At 34.1% G+C, this 27,922-nt stretch overlaps 1 protein-coding gene across 50 annotated transcripts in view; it reads right to left on the bottom strand.

Annotated features, from left to right (window-relative positions):
* The window catches only part of LOC127859320 (neurofilament heavy polypeptide-like), a 57,871-nt gene that overhangs the window by 15,882 nt on the left and 14,067 nt on the right, over positions 1–27,922 (bottom strand). Inside the window, exons 4-19 of one of the 50 annotated variants that reach the window (XM_052396594.1) lie at positions 21,017–21,151; positions 19,734–19,871; positions 18,640–18,777; positions 17,931–18,059; positions 16,887–17,015; positions 13,096–13,224; positions 12,469–12,597; positions 11,872–12,000; positions 11,245–11,376; positions 10,649–10,777; positions 10,023–10,154; positions 9,434–9,562; positions 8,808–8,939; positions 8,134–8,262; positions 7,400–7,528; positions 5,120–5,224 (exon numbers count right to left, since the gene is read on the bottom strand). In XM_052396594.1, the coding sequence (XP_052252554.1) occupies positions 5,120–5,224; positions 7,400–7,528; positions 8,134–8,262; positions 8,808–8,939; positions 9,434–9,562; positions 10,023–10,154; positions 10,649–10,777; positions 11,245–11,376; positions 11,872–12,000; positions 12,469–12,597; positions 13,096–13,224; positions 16,887–17,015; positions 17,931–18,059; positions 18,640–18,777; positions 19,734–19,871; positions 21,017–21,151 (2,073 nt within the window). Of the gene's footprint in view, positions 1–5,119; positions 5,225–7,399; positions 7,529–8,133; positions 8,263–8,807; positions 8,940–9,433; positions 9,563–10,022; positions 10,155–10,648; positions 10,778–11,244; positions 11,377–11,871; positions 12,001–12,468; positions 12,601–13,095; positions 13,225–14,323; positions 14,453–16,886; positions 17,016–17,930; positions 18,060–18,639; positions 18,778–19,733; positions 19,872–21,016; positions 21,152–27,922 lie in introns of all 50 variants that reach the window. The other 49 variants (XM_052396592.1, XM_052396593.1, XM_052396591.1 and 46 more) reach the window with 49 other exon arrangements.

Here is a 27,922-nt window from a genome sequence, read left to right on the forward strand (position 1 = left end):
CTGTACAGCCGAATTCGCCAGCATGTATATCATGCATGTACGATGTGAATCTAAATTTAGTTTAACGGTTCATTTGAAATTCCTGCAGCGATATCGATTCATACGACACATGAACACTTACTAAAAAGACGAATGCATCGGTTGTTGTAGGAAAATAATTACGAATTATCTTCGTCACAATCGGCTAATTTGTATTTGCTGTATTTTATGAAATTCGTCTTAAATGTATCATTTTTCTTGCATATTGTGTGTTATTATAACATATTTGAATCAATATTTTACAATTCAGCACATATAAAAATCGTATATACCCGCTTTAACACGAGAACTCACTTTAATAACATATTCCGCTTCAAATAAGAGGCTAAAATTAACTTTACTACTGTTTATGCAAATATTCATAGTTATACCATGGCTAACTTATTCAAGTAATAAATTATATGAAAATAAAGATTTTCGCATTTATTTCTGTAAAAGGCCAATATCGAATGTCATTCAATTAAACAAAGCACAATACAAATAAAACAAATCTATATAAATTCGATAACGATTTCATTAATGCGAGCATTACCTAGTGTGTAGTTTTATATTAATTTCTGACTGCGAGTTTCGCTCTGCGTAAAAATTTTGCACTGCGTACACGTGGACACATATACATAGATCTGATATATCATCATAATTATATGTTCCTGAGCGACAGATGCTGAGTCTACAGTTACACAACTGACGATGTAATGTGGTCTTGCCGTCTTAAATTATGTATACATGAGTCACGCAGATCATGTTAAGGAAAACATAATTTATTCTAATATAACACATGTGACATGTGATATAAATGTGTCCGTAAAAAAATCGTCTGTAAACATTCTTGTTAAAGAGGCATGTTCATAAGTCGCATCAGAAAATGATGGTCTCAAAATTAAGATTTTAAAAGAGTATGCTGTATTTTATACCACGTTTTGTAAAAATGTTGAACTTCCACTTCTGTGGTTTAAATACATCGCAATATAAAACATTCGGGAAAAAAAATAGTTTTTTTAAACCTTCAACTGACCTTAAACGACATCAACTAACCTTAAACGACATGCCAATTGCACAATTAAAGAGGCAATTAAGGAAATACACAGGAGATTAACACGTACACATGTTAGAAGAGTGGACGGACAGATGGACAACTTAGTCTTAGCAGGATATTCTTCACCACATATCTATCTATTATATGATTACAGAACCGGTACGAACAAATTACGCAGCACATGAATGACTCAGTGACCGAGTTATTTTGTATATCCTATATCAGAAATACCGAAATAAGTTATAGAATGGCAGTGAAATGACCTTGGGGTTTATGAATGATTTTAAGAGTGGGTTAAAGATAAGAACATTTAAAATGCGGCAATAAATAATTGGGCAAGATAATAATTTCTAGCTCGTTGTTTGCACAAAAGTTCTGTAAATATAACAACGGCTAATCATCCTATGATGTTATTAGCTTATATATGTTCAAGCGCGTGCAAGGCGATAAAGTTCATATTGATCTGACTGCGCACTTATTGACTATGATGTTTCCTCTAGTGTTTATTTATTTGATACAGCGTTTGTATATTTAAGCTTCGAGATGACGAAATTCAGAAATTATGAGACAGACGTATTCCGGTTTTGACTGGTATTACAAGGCGAAGTGTATCCCTTTCACAATGAAATTACCGCACTTACATCGCACTCGATAATTTCGGTGTTGTATTACGGTCATCAACCCATTTGAATAATTAACCGAACATTTAAAATAGAACTTAAACATCGTCTGAACAACAATTTTTCTATTAGGCAGGTAAAAAACGTTAAAAAATTGTTGTTTATAAAATTATAAACATGAATTATCTTATTATTTTAAAACGACACCCTGTCTCGCTCTCGAACTTTTTTATATTGTCCATGGAAAAAACAAGAACGTTAAGACCCATAATATGAAACACTATATACAAGATCAATATTACCACTGTTCTACTTTCTCTATACTTTTTCGTTGTGTTATTAACTAAAGAATTGTCGACATTACTAACAAGCTTCTAAACAAATAATTTACTTTTTCAATCATTAAATCTTGTTTGTCTGATGAGAAAGCACAACTGTCGCATCCTGGATAGCATTGCATCGGTTGAAGAATGTACATATCATGCTATAGAATTGGAATTTGTGTTTTAATTTGTATAAAAATATTTATCTATTTGATTTCAATTATAATAAGAAAAACAACTATCTAACCATCAATTTTTGTTTACAATAGTTCAATTAAACATTTATTTTAAATTACATATATATTAATTAATATTTTATCAAAGTAAAAAAGCCTTACCTTTAAGTTCAAAGTCAACACTTTTAAACAAGTAACAACACTGGGACCAACATATGCGATCTTCTAACGTTATGTTTCTCGATCGAGACTAATGCAAATATTTTGTGTGACCGAATTTCAACCGCGCTCCATTACAGCAAGAGTTAAATACGCTACAGTCAAGCCTTGTTTAACGGGACATCAATATGTTCAACGCGATTACTTGGCACTGGAAATTCATGATTCAGCATTGTCTCTCATAATTTGGTATTAAGCGGGACGTCAATAGATAGTTCTCAAAACGATTAATTGGCATTAGCACTTCATGATTCAGCATTTGCTTAACTAATTCGCTCTTTTCCTCTCAACATCTACAAACCATATTATTGTGTAATATTTTTCTTTAAAATGTGTTTTTAAGGTATAAAGCAAATAAGAACACGTCTGGAAGACGATTGCTCCGCCGACTTAATTACGTGATCTAGCGATTAAAAAACAACCTCGACAATCTACCACCAAAGTGGCGACTATGCTTATAGATTACACGATATTTCGGAGGATTTAGATGAATATTTTCCCCATCCTTTATAGCACTGGGAAACGGGTTTTGTGTGATGTATTCATAATGTAAATACAAAACTATTAGTTTACATAAATAAGATTGGCTATATATATAGAGAGAGAGTACTTCGGTTGGTAAGTCACGCTCGCAGAGGCCTGTGCGGGTACCGACATCCCCTGTCATTGTACAATCGTATTTAACGATGTTATTTAGAAAATATTAACAGTACATAGTTTTAACGAAATAGCGTTTTATAACTGGTATATTGGTAAGTTGAACTTTGATGAAACACACTTTTTGATTTAAGTTGTTTCTTTTTTGCATTTAAATCCATTTTGGAAAAAAATGAAATTTTTGCTTTCAATTAACTGTTAACACTGTATTTAATAAACTTAAGGCATCATTTTGACCAAGTTCTGGGTAAAGAATAGTTATATTGGATACATTGAGCGTAAGTAGGCAGAGACACGAACGTGGTATTTAACATACCAACTGTGGAGCTCCTAGTAGGAAAGCTTATGTAAAATTCATAAACGCGACTACTTCCGTTTTAAACTGGTGGCTGATTCGTGCAAAAGCGTATTTTTTTGTAAACTAATTTCTAAAAATGGAATGATATCTTGAAAATGTTCAGTTGTAAACAGAACACGTTATATATAAAATCATGTGCTCTGTTCGCTATTCAAATTTCGTGAACCTCTTACGAGCGCTGTGAGTGCCGACCTAGATCAGCGAATAGTTAACAAGTGTTACAATAAAACGCCGACATTTATACAGAAATCGATACGATGAACTCGACCACATATATCAATCATGTTTAACATACCTCGACAATATAATATGTCCATCGCATTAAATATATCACATGTTTAGCTTTTTAATAACAGAGGACGTGCAATTTGATACTGAATATTAGTTTTTGATAAATGATCGATTTTTTAATGACAGATTTTCCTCTTAATCACATACAGCATTCAATAACAAATGATATAAACATGATATAAACATTTGTTGATGATTGTGATTTTTAATGAATTGATATGTTGTTCATACTTTTCAATTGATATTTGTCTGTAATACCCGTCACTAGGTTCTAACATTATTTGACCGACAATGCCCACATACAATCAAGATCATTGTGTCCGTGTGAGCTAACTATATCCTATGTTTCATAATGATTGGTGCAAACTAAAGTTGTTGATAAGAAACAACCTATTTATTCTTGAATTATTTTAGTAACATTGACCTATCCCTTGGCCTCATTAGAAAAAGATGCATTGCCGAGCTCATTCTTCATGTAAAATACTGACTCAATTGCAAAACAATATCTCTAAGAAAACACATACTATTTAGTGACAACTGTTTTTCTCCTCTCTTTTTTTCAAAGTGACCTTAATATTCACCTGAACCTCTAGAAATACATTCCCAATCTAGATCTTCATGCAAATTTGCTTTATCAAATTTTTCATTAATATTGGGCAGTCCAAATTAGTCATTGACTGGAAACTAAATGTTGCCTCCTTTGTTATTTGTAAACATAATGCCATTTACCATAGGCATACTGGGCTAAAACGATTGTCAAACCAAGTTACCTGAATACAACATTACACTGCAATATCTCCATTCAAACGTACGTTATTGAAACATTTTTAAATATTTTGGTAACAGTAACCTTGGATTGATCAGACACGCCGGAAATGCACTCTACAGGTAAGCAAGCTTGATATTTCCCATATTTATGCAAGATTGTTAATTGCAATCTAAAGTCATCGACTTGATATCACCAGCTTGATGCCGATTTAATGCGTCAAACCGCCCGCCCACCATATCCAAATCTAATAACCAGGATTCTTTACTACGCCTTCATATTTTGAACCGCGCACGATCTTTCAAACCGATAGTTTTTTCGTTCCTTGTCACTTTGGTTCCTCTATATATTTTACGACATAGACTGTTATTTTTTGCATCGAATGGCAAATGGTACACACGGCAGCATTAAGGTTTCACTAAAACAGCCTTCTTTGAATATTTTGCGGAATGATTTCGCTTAGCGGCCTCTGCGTCTTACCATTATATGTCGCCAAAATTAGTTCAATGTATATACATGTAAGTAACTTGGCATCATTAGGCGCATAAAATCTGAATGAAAAGCACCATATGACAAAATAATAAAATAAAAATTATTCTTGAAACAACTTTAAGCTGATTATAAATGACCATACCGAGTGTGCTCTCCGATTTTCCACGTTGCTCCTCGGATGGTTTCTTGACCACTGCTATCGATGGTGCTTTCTTAGCGGCCTCTTGACTGGCTTTAGCTACAGGCTCTGATGACAAAACAAATATTATTATGACATGCTTACTATTTCTGTATCTTCTTTTCGTGTTTGTGGAAATACGAAATTTAACTTCCTTTACATATAAATAGCACATCACTTAAACATGTTTCTTCCCACAAAAATGTTTATAATACGTAACATACAATGTCCTTGTATAATCGGTCCCATACAGTAAATTGCCGAGTCAGTTGTTGCTACTGATTTGCTTGAGTGGCTTGTTGGTTTGCTTCGTAAGGCATGCATACTAGTTGGTAGATAATCATTCGAGTAATTGTTTAAATGGTTTTTGTCATTTTTAAGTTCTTTACACGACTTTAAAATCAAAACATAATTCATTCGCTCATGACTGCAATTCTGTCTGTTTAAAGCAACCGCAAATTCCACAAGATTATACCAGAATGAATTGAAACTACATGTATGTATTATCTAGGGTTCGTTTCAGCTATTAACGCATACACTCAAATGTTAAGGAAACTCATAAAATCACCATCAAAATACACATATACACGTTTATTACTGGCATTTCTAACAGATATGTATCTATATCTGGACTTTTATCTTATCTTGTCAAAAACCAACTCCGCGATTAGTTCGATATACGCGGCGCTGTGCTGGTTAAAGAACTACAGTCTACCTTGGTAAACCGGTCGCATCAGACACAGCTTCTGTATGTACATACCGATTCTGGTAATTATTACATACACATTAAAAAATGTACACATTTATATTAACAAAAAACCCTCGTTATCCTTGAAATATATGGAACAGATTTTCAATGTTCTTTAAAGTTTGATATCGGAAACAAAATAAGAAAAACAAAATTTACATTGACGGCTTATTATGTCTTAATACATAATTGTGTACGTAACATTTGTTCATGATTTAATATCAGTTACATGTACACATTTAAGTCTAAAGGGAGTCTATTTCAAAGTCCGTGCCTCGGGCAAAACGGCTACCAATAAGGTACATATAACTAAATAACTTCAATTAAGAACTGCTTTAAGGTTAAGATTGAGGTTAGGAATACACGTATATCATTATTTAACAGGCATCCGTCTGAATCAATAATTATTTCCTCCATATAATTATAAAATCGTGAATGTTTTGCAATGTTCCTCTTTTTTCTTCCATATTCTACATAAATTCCATATGGATAATTATCGCGAGAGCATATCTGGATTGCATCATCGGATAAATTCAGACGTTTCATTTAATCTGATAACTCCAGATACCGGTAAATTAAGTATGCAGTGTGCTGGCTACATCCAATGTTTTACACCTTCAGTGCACACTGCACGTACGCGCGTTAATATATTTTCTATATTAATGATACTGATACATGCCTCAATGTGTTAAATTAATTCAATCAATATTAATAAGCGAATACTTATTTCAGGATAATATTAACAAATATCGATAAAAAAAATTGATTGGATACCGATTTTTTGCGCTCAACTGATTTTTAAGAACGACCAAGAAATAAATAAAGTTGCGCTCACCTGATATTTAAGAATGACCAAGAAATAAATAAAGTTGAATGTCAATTTTTAAAATCCTACAGAGAGTTCCTTAATATGCGCATCATTAAGTTTGAGAATATGTCCAAAGGTTCGTCATCGTAAAATCAATTAATGACCGTTCCTTACCAATTAATAAGTGAATGGACGTAGCAATTGTTTAACGACATAATCTGATGACCTAATTGACATGCCGGAAAATAATTTTATTTATCGTGCAATAATAAAGCGATATTTGAAAACAACTTTTTCATGATGGCCACAACAACTTGATTAGCTGTTCTTCTTTATTTCCGCATCTTAATATCATAAAAACAATTAAAAGTGTATTATTTTATTTTAATTTTACAATACACATTGTTTATCTTGTTTTAGCTTGACGGTTAATGGTACGCGTATGTAAACTAATCCATCTTGTCCATTCTCAAACAAAAGGGTCTTTGCACCATGGGTGCTCTAAAATAAGTTTCACATATTTTTGCAGAAATACTTCGTTCGGCGAAATCGCTTCGTCTTACTGTAACATGTCGCTTAAATTGGTTGCATGTATAAAAACGCAAATCGTTAGGCGGTATTAAGCAAATAAAAGTGTATAAAACATTGCAAGGTGATTACTATGAGTTTATTGAATATATTTAGTTGCCGATAACGCTCTGCGATTTCGCTCGTTGCTCCCCGGATGGCTTCGCGGCTACTGCTATTGATGATGCTCTTTTAGTGACCTCGTTTAGATAAGGGGACGAATGTTCTTGACTGGCTTTAGCTACAGGGTCTGGTGTGATTTAAAATAGACGAAGCGAACAATGATTGTTACGAAATGCGCAATATGTTTATTTATTCTTTCCATATACATGGAATTCCGCAATACAACTTCCTTGAAACATGAAAAACACCTCCCTAAATATGTTTCTTGCAATAAAATTTGTTCATAACACGTCACATAACAGCTCAATGTATAAGCGACTTATAAAAGGGATGTTAAAATGACCTTAATTTAGAATGTTACATCTACACGTATTCAACATCCAAGCATGGTTTGTGGAAGGTTAGTTAAGCATTTAGGTGAATATATTCTACGACAAAGATTTTGCATTTTTTAAACGTTTAATGAATCAAGTGTGAAAACTAATCTGTTTCGTTCATTCTCAAAAGAAAATGTCATTTTAATATTATTTTATTTAAAAAGGCTTGTTAAAATTCATTTTTGCCGAATTATTTCGTTCAGCGACAATTGGCTGCTTTTGGTTTTGATGTGTCGCTGAAATGGTATCCCATCATAAAAATGCCAGTAAGAAGGCAGTATTGAGCAAATAAAAATGAAATGCGCGAAACAAGATTACTATGAGTTGATTGAGTATAATGAAGATATGTTGTTACCGATAACGATCTGCGATTTGCCTCGTTGCTCCACGGATGGCTTCGCGGCTACTGCTAGTGATGATGCTCTTTTAGGGACCTCGTCTTGTTTAGAGGGTGGAGATTCTTGACTGGCTTTAGCTACAGGCTCTGATACCGATTGAAATAGAAAAAAACGAACAACTAATATCTAGAAATGCCTCATTTATGTGCATATTTTTTTTCGTGGATGTCCGCAACACAACTTCATTGAAACAAGAAACGCACTTCCCTTAAATTTTTTTTTCGAGCAATAAAATGTGTTCATAACAAGTCACATAACCGCTCGTCACAGAAAAGGGAAACACGACCTCAATTTAGATACTTACATGTACACATATAAGTAAATTCAAACGTGGTTTCTTGAAGTTTTTTTGTTTACATATTCTACAACAAAGACTGTTTATTTTTCTTAAACCGGTTAATGGTACAGGGGTGAAAACTTATCTGTCTGGTCCATTTTCAAACGAAAGTGTCATTATACTATCATTTGTTTCCAAAAGGCTTGTTTCAAATATTTTTGCAATATTATTTCATATCTGATATGTCGCTTAAATCGGTTACATAATAAAAAAGGCAAGTTGTTAGGCAGTATTAAACAATGCGATTTACTGCAAAGAACTGATTAGGTGTTTACTATGAAGATATTTGGTTACCGATAACGCTCTGCGATTTTACGCGTTGCTCCCCGGATGGCTTCGCGGCTACTGCTATTGATGATGCTCTTTTAGGGGCCTCGTCTGGTTTAGATGGCGGAGATTCTTGACTGGCTTTAGCTACAGGCTCTGCTGACGATTAAATAAGACAAAATAAAATGTATTTATAACACGTGACATAACCGCTCCTTGTTTAAGCGGACCCAGAAAAAGAAAGGCAAAAACGACATCAATTGAGGTAAGTACATGTACACGTAAAATTAAAGCCGTTCATGTTTTTTGGACGTTTGTTTTATGATTTTGGTTTACATATTTTACGACAAAGATTGCTTATTTTGTGTAAACTGTTACTGGTACAAGTGTAAAAACTTCTCTGTCTGGTCATTTCTTAAACGAAAAATTCATCGTATCCTTATTGCTTAAAAAAGGGCTGTGTCAAATATTTTTGCAAATTTATTGCATTTAGCGATAATTGCCGCTTCTGACAATAATATATGATATAATGGGTGTCATAAGTAAAGAAGGCAAGTTATTATGAAGTATTGGAAAAATAAAACGGTAAAGAAATGTATAAAAGTTAGAAGGAGTTAATGAGTTAATTGAATATGCTGAATATATTAGGTCACCGATAATGCTCTGCGATTTTGCTCGTTGCTCCTCGGATGGCTTCGCGGCTACTGCTACTGATGATGCTCTTTTAGGGGTCTCGTCTTGTTTAGAGGGCGGAGATTCTTGAATAGCTGTAGCTACAGGCTCTGATGACGATTGTAATAAACGAAACAAACAATTATTACTACGAAATGCTTCATGTGTTTATATATTCTTTTCTCGTACATTGAAGGCCGCTACCCAACTCCCTTGAAAAAGCACTTCCCTTTATATGTTCTAGTAACAACAGAAACAGTAAATCCAAACGTGGTTTCTTGACGTTTCTTGTTTACATATTCTACAACAAAGACTGTTTATTTTTCTTAAACCGGTTAATGGTACAGGTGTGAAAACTTATCTTTCTGGTCCATTTTCAAACGAAAGTGTCATTATACCATCATTTGTTTCCAAAAGGCTTGTTTCAAACATTTTTGCAATATTATTTCATATCTGATATGTCGCTTAAATCGGTTACATAATAAAAAAGGCAAGTTGTTAGGCAGTATTAAACAATGCGATTTACTGCAAAGAACTGATTAGGTGTTTACTATGAAGATATTTGGTTACCGATAACGCTCTGCGATTTTACGCGTTGCTCCCCGGATGGCTTCGCGGCTACTGCTATTGATGATGCTCTTTTAGGGGCCTCGTCTGGTTTAGATGGCGGAGATTCTTGACTGGCTTTAGCTACAGGCTCTGCTGACGATTAAATAAGACAAAATAAAATGTATTTATAACACGTGACATAACCGCTCCTTGTTTAAGCGGACCCAGAAAAAGAAAGGCAAAAACGACATCAATTGAGGTAAGTACATGTACACGTAAAATTAAAGCCGTTCATGTTTTTTGGACGTTTGTTTTATGATTTTGGTTTACATATTTTACGACAAAGATTGCTTATTTTGTGTAAACTGTTACTGGTACAAGTGTAAAAACTTCTCTGTCTGGTCATTTCTTAAACGAAAAATTCATCGTATCCTTATTGCTTAAAAAAGGGCTGTGTCAAATATTTTTGCAAATTTATTGCATTTAGCGATAATTGCCGCTTCTGACAATAATATATGATATAATGGGTGTCATAAGTAAAGAAGGCAAGTTATTATGAAGTATTGGAAAAATAAAACGGTAAAGAAATGTATAAAAGTTAGAAGGAGTTAATGAGTTAATTGAATATGCTGAATATATTAGGTCACCGATAATGCTCTGCGATTTTGCTCGTTGCTCCTCGGATGGCTTCGCGGCTACTGCTACTGATGATGCTCTTTTAGGGGTCTCGTCTTGTTTAGAGGGCGGAGATTCTTGAATAGCTGTAGCTACAGGCTCTGATGACGATTGTAATAAACGAAACAAACAATTATTACTACGAAATGCTTCATGTGTTTATATATTCTTTTCTCGTACATTGAAGGCCGCTACCCAACTCCCTTGAAAAAGCACTTCCCTTTATATGTTCTAGTAACAACAGAAACAGTAAATCCAAACGTGGTTTCTTGACGTTTCTTGTTTACATATTCTACAACAAAGACTGTTTATTTTTCTTAAACCGGTTAATGGTACAGGTGTGAAAACTTATCTTTCTGGTCCATTTTCAAACGAAAGTGTCATTATACCATCATTTGTTTCCAAAAGGCTTGTTTCAAACATTTTTGCAATATTATTTCATATCTGATATGTCGCTTAAATCGGTTACATAATAAAAAAGGCAAGTTGTTAGGCAGTATTGAGCAAATAACAATGCGATTTACTGCAAAGAACTGATTAGGTGTTTACTATGAAGATATTTGGTTACCGATAACGCTCTGCGATTTTACGCGTTGCTCCCCGGATGGCTTCGCGGCTACTGCTATTGATGATGCTCTTTTAGGGGCCTCGTCTGGTTTAGATGGCGGAGATTCTTGACTGGCTTTAGCTACAGGCTCTGCTGTCGATTAAATAAGACAAAATAAAATGTATTTATAGCACGTGACATAACCGCTCCTTGTTTAAGCGGACCCAGAAAAAGAAAGGCAAAAACGACATCAATTGAGGTAAGTACATGTACACGTAAAATTAAAGCCGAACATGTTTTTTGGACGTTTGTTTTATGATTTTGGTTTACATATTTTACGACAAAGATTGCTTATTTTATGTAAACTGTTACTGGTACAAGTGTAAAAACTTCTCTGTCTGGTCATTTCTTAAACGAAAAAGTCATCGTATCCTTATTGCTTAAAAAAGGGCTGTGTCAAATATTTTTGCAAATTTATTGCATTTAGCGGTAATTGCCGCTTCTGACAATAATATATGATATAATGGGTGTCATAAGTAAAGAAGGCAAGTTATTATGAAGTATTGGAAAAAATAAAACGGTAAAGAAATGTATAAAAGTTAGGAGGAGTTAATGAGTTAATTGAAAATGCTGAATATATTTGGTTACCGATAATGCTCTGCGATTTTGCTCGTTGCTCCTCGGATGGCTTCGCGGCTACTGCTATTGATGATGCTCTTTTAGGGGTCTCGTCTTGCTTAGAGGGCGGAGATTCTTGAATAGCTGTAGCTACAGGCTCTGATGACGATTGTAATAAACGAAACAAACAATTATTACTACGAAATGCTTCATGTGTTTATGTATTCTTTTCTCGTACATTGAAGGCCGCTACCCAACTCCCTTGAAAAAGCACTTCCCTTTATATGTTCTAGTAACAACAGAAACAGTAAATCCAAACGTGGTTTCTTGACGATTTTTTGTTTACATATTCTACAACAAAGACTGTTTATTTTTCTTTAACCGGTTAATGGTACAGGTGTGAAAACTTATCTTTCTGGTCCATTTTCAAACGAAAGTGTCATTATACCATCATTTGTTTCCAAAAGGCTTGTTTCAAACATTTTTGCAATATTATTTCATATCTGATATGTCGCTTAAATCGGTTACATAATAAAAAAGGCAAGTTGTTAGGCAGTATTGAGCAAATAACAATGCGATTTACTGCAAAGAACTGATTAGGTGTTAATTATGAAGATATTTGGTTACCGATAACGCTCTGCGATTTTACGCGTTGCTCCCCGGATGGCTTCGCAACTACTGCTATTGATGATGCTCTTTTAGGGGCCTCGTCTGGTTTAGATGGCGGAGATTCTTGACTGGCTTTAGCTACAGGCTCTGCTGTCGATTAAATAAGACAAAATAAAATGTATTTATAGCACGTGACATAACCGCTCCTTGTTTAAGCGGACCCAGAAAAAGAAATGCAAAAACGACATCAATTGAGGAAAGTACATGTACACGTAAAATTAAAGCCGAACATGTTTTTTTGGACGTTTGTTTTATGATTTTGGTTTACATATTTTACGACAAAGATTGCTTATTTTGTGTAAACTGTTACTGGTACAAGTGTAAAAACTTCTCTGTCTGGTCATTTCTTAAACGAAAAAGTCATCGTATCCTTATTGCTTAAAAAAGGGCTGTGTCAAATATTTTTGCAAATTTATTGCATTTAGCGGAAATTGCCGCTTCTGACAATAATATATGATATAAAGGGTGTCATAAGTAAAGAAGGCAAGTTATTATGAAGTATTGGAAAAATAAAACGGTAAAGAAATGTATAAAAGTTAGAAGGAGTTAATGAGTTAATTGAATATGCTGAATATATTTGGTTACCGATAATGCTCTGCGATTTTGCTCGTTTCTCCTCGGATGGCTTCGCGGCTACTGCTATTGATGATGCTCTTTTAGGGGTCTCGTCTTGTTTAGAGGGCGGAGATTCTTGAATAGCTGTAGCTACAGGCTCTGATGACGATTGCAATAAACGAAACAAACAATTATTACTACGAAATGCTTCATGTGTTTATATATTCTTTTCTCGTACATTGAAGGCCGCTACCCAACTCCCTTGAAAAAGCACTTCCCTTTATATGTTCTAGTAACAACAGAAACAATAAATCCAAACGTGGTTTCTTGGCGTTTTTTTGTTTACATATTCTACAACAAAGACTGTTTATTTTTCTTAAACCGGTTAATGGTACAGGTGTGAAAACTTATCTTTCTGGTCCATTTTCAAACGAAAGTGTCATTATACCATCATTTGTTTCCAAAAGGCTTGTTTCAAACATTTTTGCAATATTATTTTATATCTGATATGTCGCTTAAATCGGTTACATAATAAAAAAAGGCAAGTTGTTAGGCAGTATTGAGCAAATAACAATGCGATTTACTGCAAAGAACTGATTAGGTGTTTACTATGAAGATATTTGGTTACCGATAACGCTCTGCGATTTTACGCGTTGCTCCCCGGACGGCTTCGCAACTACTGCTATGGATGATGCTCTTTTAGGGGCCTCGTCTAGGTTTAGATGGCGGAGATTCTTGACTGGCTTTAGCTACAGGCTCTGCTGTCGATTAAATAAGACAAAATAAAATGTATTTATAGCACGTGACATAACCGCTCCTTGTTTAAGCGGACCCAGAAAAAGAAAGGCAAAAACGACATCAATTGAGGTAAGTACATGTACACGTAAAATTAAAGCCGAACATGTTTTTTGGCCGTTTGTTTTATGATTTTTGTTTACATATTTTACGACAAAGATTGCTTATTTTGTGTCAACTGTTACTGGTACAGGTGTAAAAACTTCTCTGTCTGGTCATTTCTTAAACGAAAAAGTCAACCTATCCTTATTGCTTAAAAAAGGGTTGTGTCAAATATTTTTGCAAATTTATTGCATTTAGCGGTAATTGCCGCTTCTGACAATAATATATGATATAATGGGTGTCATAAGTAAAGAAGGCAAGTTATTATGAAGTATTGGAAAAATAAAACGGTAAAGAAATGTGTAAAAGTTAGAAGGAGATAAGCATGAGTTAATTGAATATGCTGAATATATTTGGTTACCGATAATTCTCTGCGATTTTGCTCGTTGCTCCTCGGATGGCTTCGCGGCTACTGCTATTGATGATGCTCTTTTAGGGGTCTCGTCTTGTTTAGAGGGCGGAGATTCTTGAATAGCTGTAGCTACAGGCTCTGATGACGATTGTAATAAACGAAAGAAACAATTATTACTACGAAACGCTTCATGTGTTTATATATTCTTTTCTTGTATATTGAAGGGCGCTACCCAACTACCTTGAAAAAGCACTTCCCTTTATATGTTCTAGTAACAATTATCATTTCGAAAGTATGCATAAGTTTTTATTTTCATGTTCATGGGAGACAACAACACAACTTCATTGAAACATTTAAAGCACTTCCCTTTATTTCTTTCTTGCAATAATATGCGTTCATAACACGCCACATAAACGCGCCTGGTATAATCGGTCCGAGAAAGGGCAAATAAACCTCAATTAAAGCGGGTATATACGATTTTGTATTTATGAATTTATATAAAATGTGTAAAAAACTTATTATATATATATTTCAATATAAATTAAAATAAAAGTTAAGAAGAACATGTGTCGAAAAATGCTAAATAAGCCAGATATTTAATTCTGAAATTGAAAACGGCTGTACAGCCGAATTCGCCAGCATGTATACCATACATGTACGATGTGAATCTAAACTTAGTTTAACGGTTTATTTGAATTCCTGCAACGATATCTATTCATACGACACACGAACACTAACTCCGATCCTAATACAGAGACGAATGCTTCGGTTATTGTAGGAAAATATGTACGTCACAATCGGCTCGGGGCGCTAATTTGTCTTTGCTGCATTTTATGAGATTCGGCTTTAATGAATAATTTTTCTTGCCTATTTTGTGTTATTGTAACATATTTAATCAATATATTACAATTAAACACATATAAAAAATCTTATATACCCGCTTTAAGAGAAGAACATGTACACGTATTATTAAAGCCAAAAATGCTTTGTTGACCTTTGATTAAGCATTTTGCTTTACATAATCTATGACATAGATACCCGGTAGTTCATTTTTCGTTAAACGGTTAATGGTATAAATGTGATGACTTGTATGTCTTGTCTATTTTCAAACGAAAATGTCATTTTAACCTTAGTTGTTCTCAAAAGTCCTGCTAAAATAGTTTGCATAATTATTTTTATCAGCAGTAATTGCTGCTTTTGACTATGATGAATCGCCGAAATGGGCTTAATGCATAAAAAGCCATGTGATAAGCCAGTATTGAGCAAATAAAAAAGAGAATTAAGTGCATAAACGTGATTAGGTGATTCCTATAATGTGAATAACTGTGCTGAATATATTTGGTTACCGATAACGCTCTGCGATTTTGCTACTTGATTCACGGATGATTGCGCGGCTACTGCTATTGATGATGCTCTGTTAGGAGCTTCGTCTAGTTTAGAGGGCAAAGATTCTTGACTGGCTTTAGACGAATAGACGAAACTAACAATTATTATTAAGAAATGCTTAATATGTTTGTATATATTATATTGTTAACGGTATTACGCAACACAACGTCCTTGATACATGAAAAGCATTTGCCTAAATATGTTTCTATAAAACATGTGTTCATAATACGTAACTTATGTTACAAGGAGCTGTTCCAGAAAAGGCAAAACGACCATAGATTTGAAGAGCAATATGTACATGTGTAATTAAAGCCAAACATGGTGTGTGGACGTTTCGTTAAGTAATTTGGTTTACATATTGTACGACATAGAGTGTTCCTATTTCGTTCAATACGTCCTGGCAAAAATATCTGGTCCATTCTCAAACGAAAAGGTACTTTTACCATTCCTGTTCTTAAAAAGCCTGCTTCAAATATGTTTGCATAATTATTTGATATTTGATATATGGCTAAAATGGTTTGTATTAATAAAAAGACAAATAAGTACGCGGTATTGGGCAAATAAAAATGGTATTAAGTGCATACAATTGATCAAGGAGATTACAACGAAATGCTTCATGTGTTTATTCCTTTCTTGTATATTGAAGGCCGCTACCCAACTCCCTTGAAAAAGCACTTCCCTTTATATGTTCTAGTAATAAATTGTGTTCGTAGCACGTCACATAGCCGCTACTTGTATACGCGGTTCCAGAATAACAAAAAGACCGCAATTTTGATTAACACATGTACACGTGTAATTAAATCCAAATATTGTTTGTGGACGTTTATTTAAACTTTTTGGTTTACATATTCTAAGACGTAGATTGTTAATTCTTCGTTAAACGGTAAGAGGTACAAGGTTGAAAACTAATCAACGTCGTCAATTCTTAAACGAAAAGTCGTTGTATCCTAATAAACGAAAATGTCATGGAACTATTATTTGTTCCCAAACGTTTTTAACTATATTTTTTGCAGAATTATTCCGATTAGCGATAATTGCTGCTTCTGATATATCGCCAAAAAGAGATTACATGCATGAAACTATAGGATATCAGGCAGCATAGAGCAAATAAAAACTCAATGACGCGCATTTAGCTGATAAGGTGATTATCATGATTTGATTAAATATGCTGAATATTGTTTGTTACCAATAACGATCTGCGATTTGGCTCGTTGCTCCCCGGATGGCTTTGCGGCTACTGCTGTTGATGGTGCTCTTTTAGGGGTCTCGACTTGTGTAGAGGGCTGAGATTCTTGACTGGCTTTAGCTACAGGCCCTGATGACGATTGAAAGAGTCAACACGAAAAATTATTATTTCGAAATGCTTGATATATTTATTTATTTTATGGTCTCCGGTGGTTTATAGAGAAATATCAGTGAAATAAAACTGGGATTTCACTGTTTCAAACAGTGAAAAATAACAGTGAAAAATAACGATATTTTTCACTTGTGTACTGTGAAATGACGTCCTTTTTCGACGAAAGGACGTCATAAATCCAGCGAAATGATCCAGATAAACTCTTTTACAATGTAAATAAACGGTGAAAAAGAGCATAAAATAAAAAGAAAATGTGTTTGATTCGATGGAATATCGATTTTACTTCACTCGTGAGCATAAAAAATACATATTTTATATGATCACTTGTGAAATAAAATCGATATTTCATCAAATCCAACAAATATCCTCTATATATCCCTTCCCTGTTTATTGAAGACCATAAAACAACTTCGTTGAATCATGGAAATCACTTCCCTTAATATTTGTATAGCGATACAATGGATTCCTAACATGTAACAACATAAGCATTCCAAGAAAAGGAAAAAAAACTACCACATTTTAGATAATTACATGTTCATGTATAGTAAAAGCCAAACATGGTCAATTGACGTTTGGTTAAGCATTTCTGTTTATATATACTACGACATCGTTTATTTGTCGTTAAATCTTTAATGGTACACATTCTCAAACTAAAATGTAACCGTTTCCTTATTTGTCCTGCTAAAAATTTTGTAGAATCATTTCCTTCAGCGGCAAAATCTACTTCTGGCTAGGATGTATCGCTAAAAAGGGTTCCATGCATAAAAAAACAAGTTATAAGACAGTTTTGAGCAAATAAAAAGGCACTTAAAGCATAAAAGCGATAAAGTAATTGCTATGAGTTAAATGAATATGCTGAATATATTTGGTTACCGATAATGCTCTGCGATTTTGCTCGTTGCTCCCCGGATGGCTTCGCGGCTACTGCTGTTGATGGTGCTCTTTTAGGGGCCTCGTCTAGTTTAGAGGGCGGAGAATCTTGACTGGCTTTAGCTACAGGCTCTGATGTTGATAAAATATAAACCGAACGACTAGTATTACGAAATGCTTACTATGTTTGCATATTCTTTTATTGTTGACGGTATTACCCAACACAACTTCCTTAACATATACAAAGCACTTTATAAACATGTTTTATCGAAAATGTGTTCATAACACGTAACATACCCGCTGTTTGTCTAAGCGGTTCCAGAAAAAGAATAAAAAGACCACAGTTTCAGAGAGCTATATGAACACATTAAATTACAGCCAAACATGGTTTTTGGACGTTTGGTTCAGCATAAATTGTTCCTTTTTCATTTAATGGTAAATGGAACAAGTGTGGACGCTAATATGTCTGGTCCATTCTCAAAACAAAACGTCACTTTACACTTAGTTGTTCTCAAAATGTAAGATTCAAAATTTTGTTTGTATAATTATTTTGTTCGACGGTAACTGCTGCTTCTGACTATGATATGTCGCTTGTATAACAAAAGTAAAGTGCTTGGGCAATACTGAGCCAATAGACATGTAGTTAGTGCACAAGTTATGATAAAGTGATTACTATGATTGATTAAATATGCTGATTAATATTTTGTTGTACCGATAGCGCTCTGTGATTTTGCTCGTCGCTCCTCGGATTGCTTCCCAGCAACTGCTATTGAGGGTGCTTTTCTAGGGGCCTCGTCTACTTTAAGGTGCGGGGATTCTTGACTGGCTTCAGCTGTAGTCTCTGATTGCGCTTGAAATAGACAAAACGAAACATTATTGTAACATTATTTTTATTATGTTTACGGAGCAAAACTTAAATAACAAATTGAAGGTTGGTGCTGTTATATGTTTCTGTTAGACAAATATGTTCATTTAACTACACATAAACGGCCCTTGTATAAGCGATTCCAGAAAGTTAAAAACGATCTCCGATTGGGTAACTGCATGTATAAATAGTGTTTAAGCCAAACTTGGTGCCTGTTCTTTCACAAATACAAATACAATTCTTTGCGTTTGCTGTTGGTGCTACTGTTTCAAGTCAATGGGCTAGTCTATTGATGTAGTTGAATCTGCTAGTATACTTTTTAAAACATAATCATGAAATTAACATTTTAAAGTTTTTTGAACTTGTCGTAGGTTCCTTACACAGTTTCAATGTTTAAGTAAAACACTTTCGCTCATGATTGTCGATAGTTATGGTAACAGTATACATACATCTACAAGATGTTACTAGCATTATATCGTAATTGAGTGTTATGTAGGATTTGTCTTAGCGGTTCCAGAAAAATAATAAGAAGACCACAGTTTCAGAAAGCTATATGTAAACATATTATAAAACCCAAACATGGTTTTTTGACGTTTGGTTCAGAAATTTTTTTGTTTACATATTCTACGACATAAATTTTTCCATTTTCATTTTACATTTAATGGTTAATGGAACAAGTGTGGACACTAATCTGTCTGATCCATTCTTAAATAAAAACGTCACTTTACACTTAGTTGTTCTCAACATGCATCGTTCAAAATTTTGTTTGTATAATTATTTTGTTCGGCGGTAACTGCTGCTTCTGACTATGATATGTCGCTTGTATAACAAAAGTAAAGTGCTTGGGCAATACTGAGCCAATAGACATGTAGTTAGTGCACAAGTTATGATAAAGTGATTACTATGATTGATTAAATATGCTGAATAATATTTTGTTGTACCGATAACGCTCTGTGATTTTGCTCGTCGCTCCTCGGATTGCTTCCCAGCAACTGCTATTGAGGGTGCTTTTCTAGGGGCCTCGTCTAGTTTAAGGTGCGGGGATTCTTGACTGGCTTCAGTTGTAGTCTTTGATTGCACTTGAAATAGGCAAAACGAAAAATTATTGTAACATTATATTTATTGTGTTTACGGAGCAAAACTTCAATAACAAATGGAAGGTTAGTGTTGTTATATGTTTCTGTTAGACAAATATGTTCATTTAACTACACATAACCGGCCCTTGTATAAGTGATTCCAGAAAAGTTAAAAAACGATCTCCACTTGGGTAACTACATGTATAAATATAGTTTAAGCCAAACTAGGTGCCTGCTATTTCACAAATACAAATACAATTCTTTGCGTTTGCATCAACGGGAATGCTTGTGAAATAAAGAAAATCGCTTTTAAACCACATTCAAAATACATCTGCACACGTTTATAAAAGGTATTTCTAACATATATGTATCTTCTTTAGAAATGTTTCTTTTCTTGTCAAAGACTTACTTCGCGATAAGAATTAAGAATTTCTGTCTACCTAGGTACATTTCTGTATGTAAATAGTACTAAATGCCGATTATGTTAAATACTTAATACAAAACACAATACATTTGTACATATTTATACTATTGCAATATCCGGAGTTAATTTGCTATTTTCTTTTCGGTTAATTTGAAAATCAGAAAGATTTATTTGAGATACACAATGTTTAAAGAGATGGATAATCATGTATAGAAACATGCTCGTTGCATGTTAAATATGTTAATTATAAGAAAAAGACTCGACGGCACTCATATTGGCCAATTTAAACTATAGCTATCACAGTGACCTTGATCTTGACTTGGCGTGCAAAACATGAAACTCTAAGCTTGGTTTTCATTAACGATACTTGCACACAACATTTCAGTGTACTATCTACATCAAACCACATATTATTTAGGGTAAACCGTTTTTGTAGCAAAGGAAACACCGCCATTGATATTCAGTTAACACGCTTTCTTAAATAACAAGTAATTGTAACTTTAATTGTTCTAAAAAAACCTGTTTCAAAACATGTGCAAGATTATTTTGCTTAACCGTTAATGCTGCATCTAACTATGATATATTGCCAAAGTGAGTACAATGTATACAACAGGGAAGTAAACAGGCATATTAAGTAATTAAAAAGAAGAAAGTGCACAAAAAAGGACGAAGTGTTTTCTAAGTATTATGAGTTGATTGAATAGGCTAAGATGTTTGGTCGTACCGACTACGCTCTGCGATTTTTCTTGTCGCTCCTGGGATGGCTTCGCGGCTAGTGCTTTTGATGATGCTCTTTTAGGGGCCTCGTCTACTTTAGGGGGTGGAGATTCTTGACTGGCTTCAGCAACAGGCACTGATGCTGGTTGCAATAGAGAAAAGAAAAAAAATATATGTGGTGTTTATTATGTTTGTATTTTATTTTATTGTTTACTAATGTGCGCAGCACAACTCCCTTTACTTATAAATGTCACGTTCTTTAATATATTTTCATTCACTATCAAATGTCCATAACTGGTCCATGCATAACAGGTCAAGGGAAAGACAAAACGGTCTTAGATAAGTTAATCACATGCAAACGCATATTTCAAACCAAATCATGGATGTTTGCAATGATCATTTATAAAATCAGTACATTGCATGACAGTTGTTGCTAGTGATTGAGTTATTTGGCTGGGTTTTGTTTTAAACGGCTTATAATCGTACATTATCATGCAAGAAAGTGATTTATTTTTTTTCATTTGTATTTAGTTCTCTACACAGCTTCAAAAGTAAAAACATCCGCCAGGTGTTGCAGTTTGTTAATTTTAAGACATCCACAAGATGTTACTATAATGTTATTTAATTGAATATAGTTTAAGTTTTTTCGGCTATGAAACGCACAAACATTAATGCTAAGGTAGTACAGAAAATCGCCATCAAAATACACCTGCGTAAATTAAATACATGAATGTGTGATAGATATGTAATGGCATATTCAATTAGACGTTAATCTTATTTTATCAAAAATTAACGATAAGGTCGATGTATGAGGGCATGTGTTTGTTTTAGAACTACAGTCTACCTTGGTAAACAGGTCACAAATAAACTGCTACTTTACGCATATAGCGATTACAAAATACAATACATGCGATTCTAATGATATTTATTGCAAGCATTCATTTAACTTGAAGGAAAATAATTTGAAATTCAAAATGTTTATAGAAACATACTTGCTGTATGTTAAATATATTCATATTAACAAGAGGACCAAATGTCCTAAGGCGCTCACTTTACACCCCAAGGAACTAAATTATAATGATCGCATGGTTCCACGATATAATTATAAGAATAAGTGCCCTAACACTTGGCAGCAACGTTTTCTTTAACAAATCACACAAAGTTGAACACATATAACATAGCAGCCCATCTTTCACTTTCTGAGCAAATGTCACGATTAGACAATTAAAAGGTGACTTCTACGGTGTTCAAATGGTTTAACCATAGTCACATAACGAAAATAGCCTCGGTCTAAGTTGGCCACGTTTAAAAAAAAGAGGAACCATATCTCGTCAGGAGGTCATCAGAAAAAATGCTCAGAGCAAGTTCCATGAAGATTGCGCGTGGAATTGTGACTTCTAGAGTGTTAACAAGCGTTTTCTTTAATTGTATCACGTGACCTTGTTCTATACCCAATGTGACACAATTTTGAACTCAACTGATATATGCTTTGGATGACAATTCTGAAAGAAAAGGGTTCATGAATATTTGGTAATAAAAGTGACTTGTAGAATGAATACAGTATTTTCCTTAAATTTCATATAGCGTGCTTATTATTACCCAAAGTGATCCAGTTTCGTACTCAGTCGAGATAGAATTATTGGGAAATGTTCAGTTTTCACAATCTGTGTTGTTTATTTGACGTAGTGGGCAAGCTGTTTACCCCCTGTGACACATTTATAAACTTTGACGAGATAACTCTGAGACAAACGTTCTTAGCAAGCTTCATGGAGATTCGACTTTAAATGATGAATCTTAAATTCTCACTAGCTTTTCTTTAAATTTGATCCAGTATATTAGTTGTTGACACCAGTTTCTACTAATTATTACAAATATTCTGACAAACTTAAATGAAGATCGCGTAATACATGTGGCCTCGAGAATGTTAACCATTTTTTATGTGACCTAGTGACCTCGTTTTAACCACCTAACCAAGTTTAGAACTTATCGATTGATCTAATGTTCCGACCAAGTTTCGTGAAGATTTGGCAGTCAATGTAGCCTCTATGCCAGTGTATTTCATGAACGTTTTATTTAATTCAACCTCATCACAAGTGGCCTCTATAGATTTAAAAAAGATTGGTGTTTCATCTAAACGTGTGACCTAGTTTTGACCTAACTTGAACCAGTTTCCAACTCGGCCGATATATTTGGAGAATATATTCTGACAAAGTTCAATGTCCTGAATGAATTTCATGGAGATTGGGCAATACATATGGATCGTACAGTGTTTACAAGCTTGTTGTTCAATTTTACGTGTGACCTAGTTTTTAACCCGGCGTGACACTGTTTCCAACTCGGCCGATATATAATTGGAAAAATATATTCTTACGACGTTTCATCTTCTGAAGATTGTGCAATAAATGTTGATACTAGAGAGTAAACAATATCTTTAATTATAAGTTTACATAGTGACTTTTTATAACCCTACGTGATACTGTCGAACTCGTGAGAGATATCATTATGAAAAATATTCTTCCAAATTCAATAAATAATGTGGCCTCTTGAATATTCGCATGGTTAATGTTCACGACGCAACACGCTAAATACGACGGACGACGAACGACGGACACAGTTCACAGTGAGTTGTGCCCACTTAGGCTGAAAAGCGCAGATTTTCAAGGACAAAATAGCAATGACAACTTAAAAGATATATTTTATTCTTAAATATCCTATTTTGAATCTTTCATTTGCATTTTATTTTAAGTCGAGTGTCACTTTAACTAAAATCTGTGTGACAATCAGAACGGTAAATAACCGCACCCATTAAAGGGATCTTTTCACGCTTTGGTAAATTGACAAAATTGAAAAAAGTTTTTTCAGATTCGTAAGTTTTCGTTTTAGTTATGATATTTGTGAGGAAACAGTAATACTGAACATTAACCATGCTCTAATATAGCCATTATATGCATCTTTTGACGATTTTAAAACCTAAAAATTATAAAGCGTTGCAACGCGAAACGATTGGATATTTTGGAGAGTTCTGTTTTTGTCGTTAAATTTTGTGAAATTACGAAGATTGCTTATATAAGGTATAAAATACGTCAAAAATGTGTACGCAGCGGAATAGCTCAGTAGGCTAAAGCGTTTTTACTTCAGGACTCTGGCAGGACTCCAGGGGTCACTGGTTCGAAACCTGCTCCGGGCAATGTTCTTTTCCTTTTTTTAATTTTTTTCTTGATTTTTTACTGGAGCTTTTATGATCCAATGTTTACATTTATCAATATAAAGCATTTAATGAATAAGTTAAAAAAATGCCAAAATCTGTGAAAAGGCCCCTTTAAATAGTGTCGAGACGTCACGGTGTTTTGCGTGTTTACGCCAGATCCTGACGGCTTGATTGGCAATTCTTACAAGAAACCATGTCGCCCAACACTGTGTCAATGCTTGATTACCACTTTGTCTTAATCAATTCGCAAATGAAAAAAACTCAACTATGTTTTCTCGGCTATTCAATTTCAGTGAAGAACAAGCGCCTAAAATGTGTCCGAATGTCGCGAAATGTAGTTTTCTTAATTATGTAAATTGGTGTGATCATAGTAGTATCTAAAATTGAATTGTAGTCAAGTTGTTATGTTGTATGTTCTAATATGTAAATTATAAACAATTTACAATGTATGTTCTTTGATAAAAATCTAATTTACACGATGAATGTCATTAAGGGCAATCGATTGACTACCAAATTATTTAATACGCCATGGGTGTTTTAAAAAAACAGACCGCTATGCTTGACTATATACTGCATTTTCTTTGGCATATTTCGGCAGACTTTACGACTTTTGATTAATCGTTATGACTTATGTTGATGCTTTGTTGTTTACATTATTGCCAACTCATCTAGTACTTTATACATTGATTAATCAAAACAAGTGTTTATACACGCCATTACATTTCCCGACGAGAGAAATATGTACACATTTTGTATAACCATGCATCTGAGAAACCATACACAGATAGAGATGAGAATATCCCATTAATATAAAATAGTATTTTACAACCAAAATGAAATACACTTCAAGCACAGTCTCTAATATATTTAGGGTATTACAATGTAGCTGACCAAAGATATTTCAATTTCCTGGCTGCAACTGCAGATATTTGATCAATGCAAGTCGTGTCTACCACAAATGTGTGTCGTGCACGGGCAGCGTTTGCAATGTACGAGAGTTACGCTCGGTGTCGTTCTCGTGCCGAACGTATTCAGACAGACGCTACGGTATGCATCCGAAGGAAATTGAGAGTCTTGAAGTTGGGAACGATGAGAGTTCATCCAATAATCCCGTTTTTTTTTAAATAAATGTTAATGGACCCAATGGCCTGTTAACATATTACGCCTTAATGAAATAAAGAAGACTATTTGTGTTTGTTTTGTTTCACGTTTTTAACGAAGTTAAACATCAACAATCAACGGAATATACCAGCAAGTACAGCATAAAGACAATTATTAATGTTTTTATTCTAACATTCTAATTACGTTATGATAAACGATCAGAGTAAAGCCAGCGAGTGTTTTCATAATATATTAATATGCTCATGATAATGCTGATTGCATAATTACATCCTTACACAATAAAACGAGTAAATTGTTCTTAAAACGAGTAAATTGACACATGAATAATAAAACGCTTCTCGCGTTTTGGATTAGATCGAAACAGTCTCGATAGAAAATTTCCCATACTCGGTAGTTAAGTTAAAATAAAACACTTTTGTCTATATGCACTATTTCTCGTTCAAACAATAGTGCACTTAAATTCGAACATCAAATAAACATCGACCAGGTTTAGATATTGTCACATTGAGACCAATTAAGACGCATCTCATCTTTTATTGATTATCACAGAGTTTGTCTGTGTATTTCAAAGTTTATGAGGTTTTTCCGCGCCTGTGACTGCATTAATTAAGTGTGGACCCGGTGTGTGAACCCGCGCTCTTATGGCAAGCGGTTCGACGCATAATCCCAAGAAACTAGGTTTCTCATGAGAACCTAGATTCTCAGAATGAGAGCCTAGGTTCTCATGAGAACTATGGTTCCCAAACGAAATCTTGGGTTCTCATAAAAAACCTAGGTTATCAGAGAGAACGACGCGAAAAGCTGTCGAGAACCTAGATTCTTGTGAAAACCTTGGATATCAAACAAGAACTTAAGTTCTCAGAATGAGAACCTAGGTTCTCATGAAAAACTTGTTTCTCGTGAGAACCTAAGTTCAATGTGTCCATGAGAACCTAGGTCTCTAGCGTAATCTAAGGTTTTCAAATGAGAACCTAGGTTCTCATGAAAACCTAGGTTCTCATGAAAAACCTGGTTTCTTGGTATTTTCATAAACCTTGTTCTCATGAGAAACTTAGTTTCTTGAATTTTGCGTCGAACCGCTTGCCATAATTAACCTCCAGTTGTCTCCCATTGCTTGGTACACGCTGGCGGCATATGTGTAGAATGATAAGAAAAAGACGTGAAACAGTGAATGTTACTCCCCAAGAACATTTTTTGAACAATGTTCAGACAATGCTTTGTAATATTCAACGAAACTTGGAGGAATCTTCTTGAGGAATGAAATTAGTAAAGTAATCGGTCGACATTGGTCTGAACACGTTAATAAAAAAATTAAACTGTTTATGAAATACATATTTAATTGTAAATATTATTTTGAGACTAAAAATTAAAACAAATTTAGATCAATCGTTACATAATTCATTGTAACAGCATTAAATGAGTTTCAGATATTCAGTTCCCTTGTTCCGGCCTCAAACGACTGTACGGTACACTTGGGGACTTTTTCTAACGCATCACTTTTCAAACTTGAATATCTCAGTTATGAGTAAAGATATCGATTTACAATTTTACATACGATCATTTGACTACATGCTGTGCAAGCTCACTATAAAAGCATTCATCCTTGACGATTGGACGCTTTACCACGTCGGGTAGGTGTGGTTCCATATTTTTGCATGTGGAAATGGTGAAACGCGATATAATTTTAGTTTTATTTCAATTTAGTTATTTTAGGTGGGTTCTTACACATGGAAAACATATAATTAATTTACAAAACAATATAGCTAGTATGAATATTCAGCAGCGCAATCGCGCACTTTGCATTTTGCAGGCTACCTTTCCCACGTGCTAAAGCATCCTATCGTCACGGATGAATGATGTAATCGTTAGCTTGCACATAATGTAGTCAAATGATCACATATGCAATGAAAGTTTTAAAAGTGTTGCGATAGGAAAGTCACCAAGAGTAGTAAACACGATATACATGTTATTCCAATTTTACTTCAATTTCATCATTCTAGGTGAGTTTTTACACAAGAAAAACATAACATTAATTAAAGAAAAACATTATGGCTCGTATGAATGTTAAGAAGCGCAACGGCTCAATCGGCATTTTGCAAGCCGGTCAGTTACTAAGACATGTAAGTTTATGCGTTTTACTTTTCACACTATTATTATTTTACGTTGTACGTGTTTGCGATTTTGACTTTTGAAGTGACGTTTTTAATTTTTTAAGTTTGATTTTTTTTTCAATTTCAATTAAATTGTCAGGAATTATCAGATATGTGCTGAATCATTCTTGGTCCAAATTTCAACACAATCTGTTCAAAAAAAGGGAGCTATATTAATTGGCGTCGCCCTGGAGGGCGGCGACTAGTATGTAATGCATTTTTTTTTCGCTTATGGGAGGAGAAGTTATTTTACGGATCAATGTATATATTTTTGTTTTAAGAATATCTTTCATAGTGATGATTATTTGTGTAAATTAGTGTAAATAAGAACTGCATTTGTGCCTATTACATTTATTACAACATTTATTGCCAATAATGCAAAGCTTATAGTTTTAATTAATAACTGGTCCACAACTGATCACAGGAGAAAGAT

This window comes from Dreissena polymorpha, chromosome 15, assembly GCF_020536995.1.
Source record: "Dreissena polymorpha isolate Duluth1 chromosome 15, UMN_Dpol_1.0, whole genome shotgun sequence".
Classification (NCBI taxonomy): domain Eukaryota; kingdom Metazoa; phylum Mollusca; class Bivalvia; order Myida; family Dreissenidae; genus Dreissena; species Dreissena polymorpha.